Raw genomic sequence first — 3111 nt, 5'->3', positions numbered from 1 at the left:
TGGACGTAACCTCCTTGAATCCTATAATTTATTATGTTTTATAAGTTCCAAATATGATAGACCTAGTGTACAATGAGTTGTATCAAGAGTACTTACAATCTATGAGCTTGAATGGTCCGTTTTCGCCAAGAACACTAGTGTGTGTTCTTGGTGTTTCTTGAAGATCTAAGAAAACATGATTTTTGTGGATGAAATCATGAGAGAATGCTAGATTAAGAAGTGTATCAACTAATAAAGGAAGAATATTTACTAGTTTTGAAGATCTAGGGTGATTGTTGTTATGATAGTTAAGAGAGAATGAAAGAAAATCCGGCCAAGAACTGAAGAAATGAGAAGAAATAACCCAATGCCCTATATATACACTTGAGTTTATGGCCACATGAGTTTACGACCGTAAACTCATGGTCTTGTGGCCGTGAACTCATTTAGATGGGGTTAGGATTCGTTTTGCTACACTGTGGTTCTAGCGGGTACTTTCTAACACTTATTCCTTAAGTGTGTTTGGCTCAAAACTCCTTAGAATGACTTGTAACTAGGCTAGAACTCTGTACTAATGATTTCGACACTCAGTTGAGTTGACTGACTGAGCTTTAAATAATAAAAATTTTCGGGTTGTCACACTTATCCATTAAGACACCTAAGGAGATCAATATCTGCAACCTTACATCCAAATTAAAGCCAAATACCACAATGTATTAACCATTAAGCCCTTAATCCGAAAAATCCCTTAACCCAAACACTCCAGAAGGGTTTCTAATACCAGATCTATCATAAAGGTGGAAGATATATATACATGCATATCCAAAACATGTCTAGAATCCATTTAAGGTCATCGTAAGCTAAAAATGCCCAAAAACTCATGTAATGACAAGAACTTCAACCAAAGACTAGATCTACAACATATGATGCTCTTGGGAGTCGGAGAGTCATAAAGTTGCCAACTTTATGAGCTCCTTCCTTCCAAACTTGCCCACATATGAAGAACATGGGACAATATTCCAGATCTAACCACTTTAAACCATAAAGCAAGGAACTTAGGTGTTGTTTGTTTTTCTGAAGCCAAAACGTCTGCAGTCTGCGGACCACATCTGCAAGCCTCTGCAGCAGAAGAGGTGGACCAAACATCTGCAGTCTGCAATAAGAAGACTGTTTGTTTTTTAACGTCTGCAGGCTGCTGAAATAAACTGAATTTAAAATAAAATGAGTTTACAAACATAAAAATATTTCTCAACACCAAAATTTTAATAAAAAAAGTCATATAACATTGGAAATAAAATTCATGCAATAACAATTTCATTTAAAACAATAACAATTTAAATCTATATTGTGCATCAACTGATAAGCAATTTCATTTCGTAACCGTGTCATATATTCACGGTCTGCTGCAGTACCATTTGTTGGAATCTCATCTTCATCATCATTAAAGGTTCCATTGTTATTTCGAAACGAGACATTAGGTTCATCGTATCGTGTGAAATACACATCACTCAGTCCTTCTCTCCTTATAAAATTATGAAGCACGAAACATGCCATGGCAATGTTTCTTTGTGTCACAAACGGGAATGGTGCCATCCTCTTCAATATAGGGAAACATGCTTTCAAAACACCAAAAGCATGCTCAATGACATTCCGAAGTTTTGCATGTCCATGGTTAAATTTTTCTTTATTGGTCAATCCACGTCTTTTACGAAAATCTCCAAGCCAATACCTCACATTACGATAAGGGGCCATAAATCCTCGAGTGTGTCCACATGCAGCATCACAAAGATAATATTTGTCTGTAAAAAATGCAAAACACTAATCAATTTTGAAACTAAGATTAAAAAAATTTATAAAAAAACAAAAAATTACCTGGTGGTGGAAATGGGAATGAAGCTTGTGGATCAGCTACTGCTTCTGATAAAATTCTAGAGTCATGCGCTACCCCTTCCCACCCGGCCACAACAAATGTAAAAATCATATTGAAATCACAAATTGCCAATACATTGTGGTAGCAATCTCCCTTTCCTCTGCTTCTATATAAGTCTTGTTTCTTGGCAGGAACAACAACATGTATCAAAGTGCCATCAAGTGCACCAACCGCTCCTTTGAAAATTCGTCGTAGCCTCCTATTATGTCCTGGAATGTTTGGATTTGGATTAAAAGAAGTTGGTACTATAATATATTGTGCGAAAAGCATCATTTTTTCCAACACTTCATAAAAAAATTTATGAATTGTTTGCTTCGAGTGTTGAAATCTCCGCTTGATAATCACGTAACATTGATTATGGTCGATCATCATCAAAAACATAGCCATCTTTTCCTCAACCGATACATGTTTGCTGTCCTTTATTGAGTAATGTGCTCTAAAATGAGCACATAGTCGTACAAATGAGTCGCGAGACATGCGTAACACTTCAACACATTGTAAACAATTACGATGTAATAACTCCAATGTGTATTCATGTCCCGTCATTTCTGAATCATTATCCCGCAATCATTTCACACCCCTCTTCCAAAAATAACAGATGTACAGGTACATAAGAATTACGAGAAGTAACTTTTGATCGTGATCCATTATGAACCTAAAATCAACAAAGTAGAACTTTAAAAAACATTACATAAATCATATTTCAAGTAGCAAAAACACATTACATAAAACATATTGCATGTAGCAAAAACACATTAGATAAAACATATTCCAAGTAGCAAAAACACATTAGATAAAACATATTACATGTAGCAAGAACACATTAGATAAAACATATTCCAAGTAGCAAAAACACATTAGATAAAACATATTCCAAGTAGCAAAATAACAAAAAATAGTTTCAACAAAGGCAAAAAGACCTAACAAAATAGTTCAAACGGAAGCAAAAGGACCTAATATATAGTTTCAACATAATAAAAATCATCGTACAATCTTTCCGTCCTTCAAAACTCCTAAACTTGTACCCGTCATCTCAAGCCATCCTCGTAATATCTCTGGAACATCGGGCAAATGCATCCGCATCTCTCTCATGTTCATAGTCCCTCCAAAAATATGATATGCAACAAAGCATAAAGGATCTGTAGGGCCTAACTGAAGCACCTCTAATTTCTCTAAACATTGAGGAACTGTATACCCTTTAG

The 3111-nt window shown here is 35.3% G+C and overlaps 1 protein-coding gene across 1 annotated transcript; it reads right to left on the bottom strand.

Annotated features, from left to right (window-relative positions):
* Positions 1-1293: 1293 nt before the first annotated feature.
* On the bottom strand, positions 1294-2455 carry LOC145076110 (uncharacterized). Its single transcript, XM_079022104.1, has 2 exons — positions 1852-2455; positions 1294-1778 (listed from the first exon to the last, which is right to left on the bottom strand). Exons 1-2 carry the CDS (start codon positions 2453-2455, stop codon positions 1294-1296), a joined length of 1089 nt encoding a protein of 362 aa, XP_078878230.1.
* Positions 2456-3111: the final 656 nt, after the last annotated feature.

Source organism: Lactuca serriola, chromosome 9, assembly GCF_051521515.1.
Source record: "Lactuca serriola cultivar US96UC23 chromosome 9, Lser_US96UC23_V15, whole genome shotgun sequence".
Taxonomy (NCBI): Eukaryota; Viridiplantae; Streptophyta; class Magnoliopsida; order Asterales; family Asteraceae; genus Lactuca; species Lactuca serriola.
The sequence above is the reverse complement of the archived record's forward strand: the minus strand, read 5'-3'. Positions and strand labels throughout refer to the sequence as shown.

Bases quoted from the DNA above. Each gene is read 5' to 3' on its own strand.
- LOC145076110 (XM_079022104.1), bottom strand. From the start codon at position 2,455: ATGACGGGACATGAATACACATTGGAGTTATTACATCGTAATTGTTTA. The intron at 1,779-1,851 runs GTAATTTTTTGT...CATTTTTTACAG, and splicing joins ATTCCCATTTCCACCACCAG to ACAAATATTATCTTTGTGAT.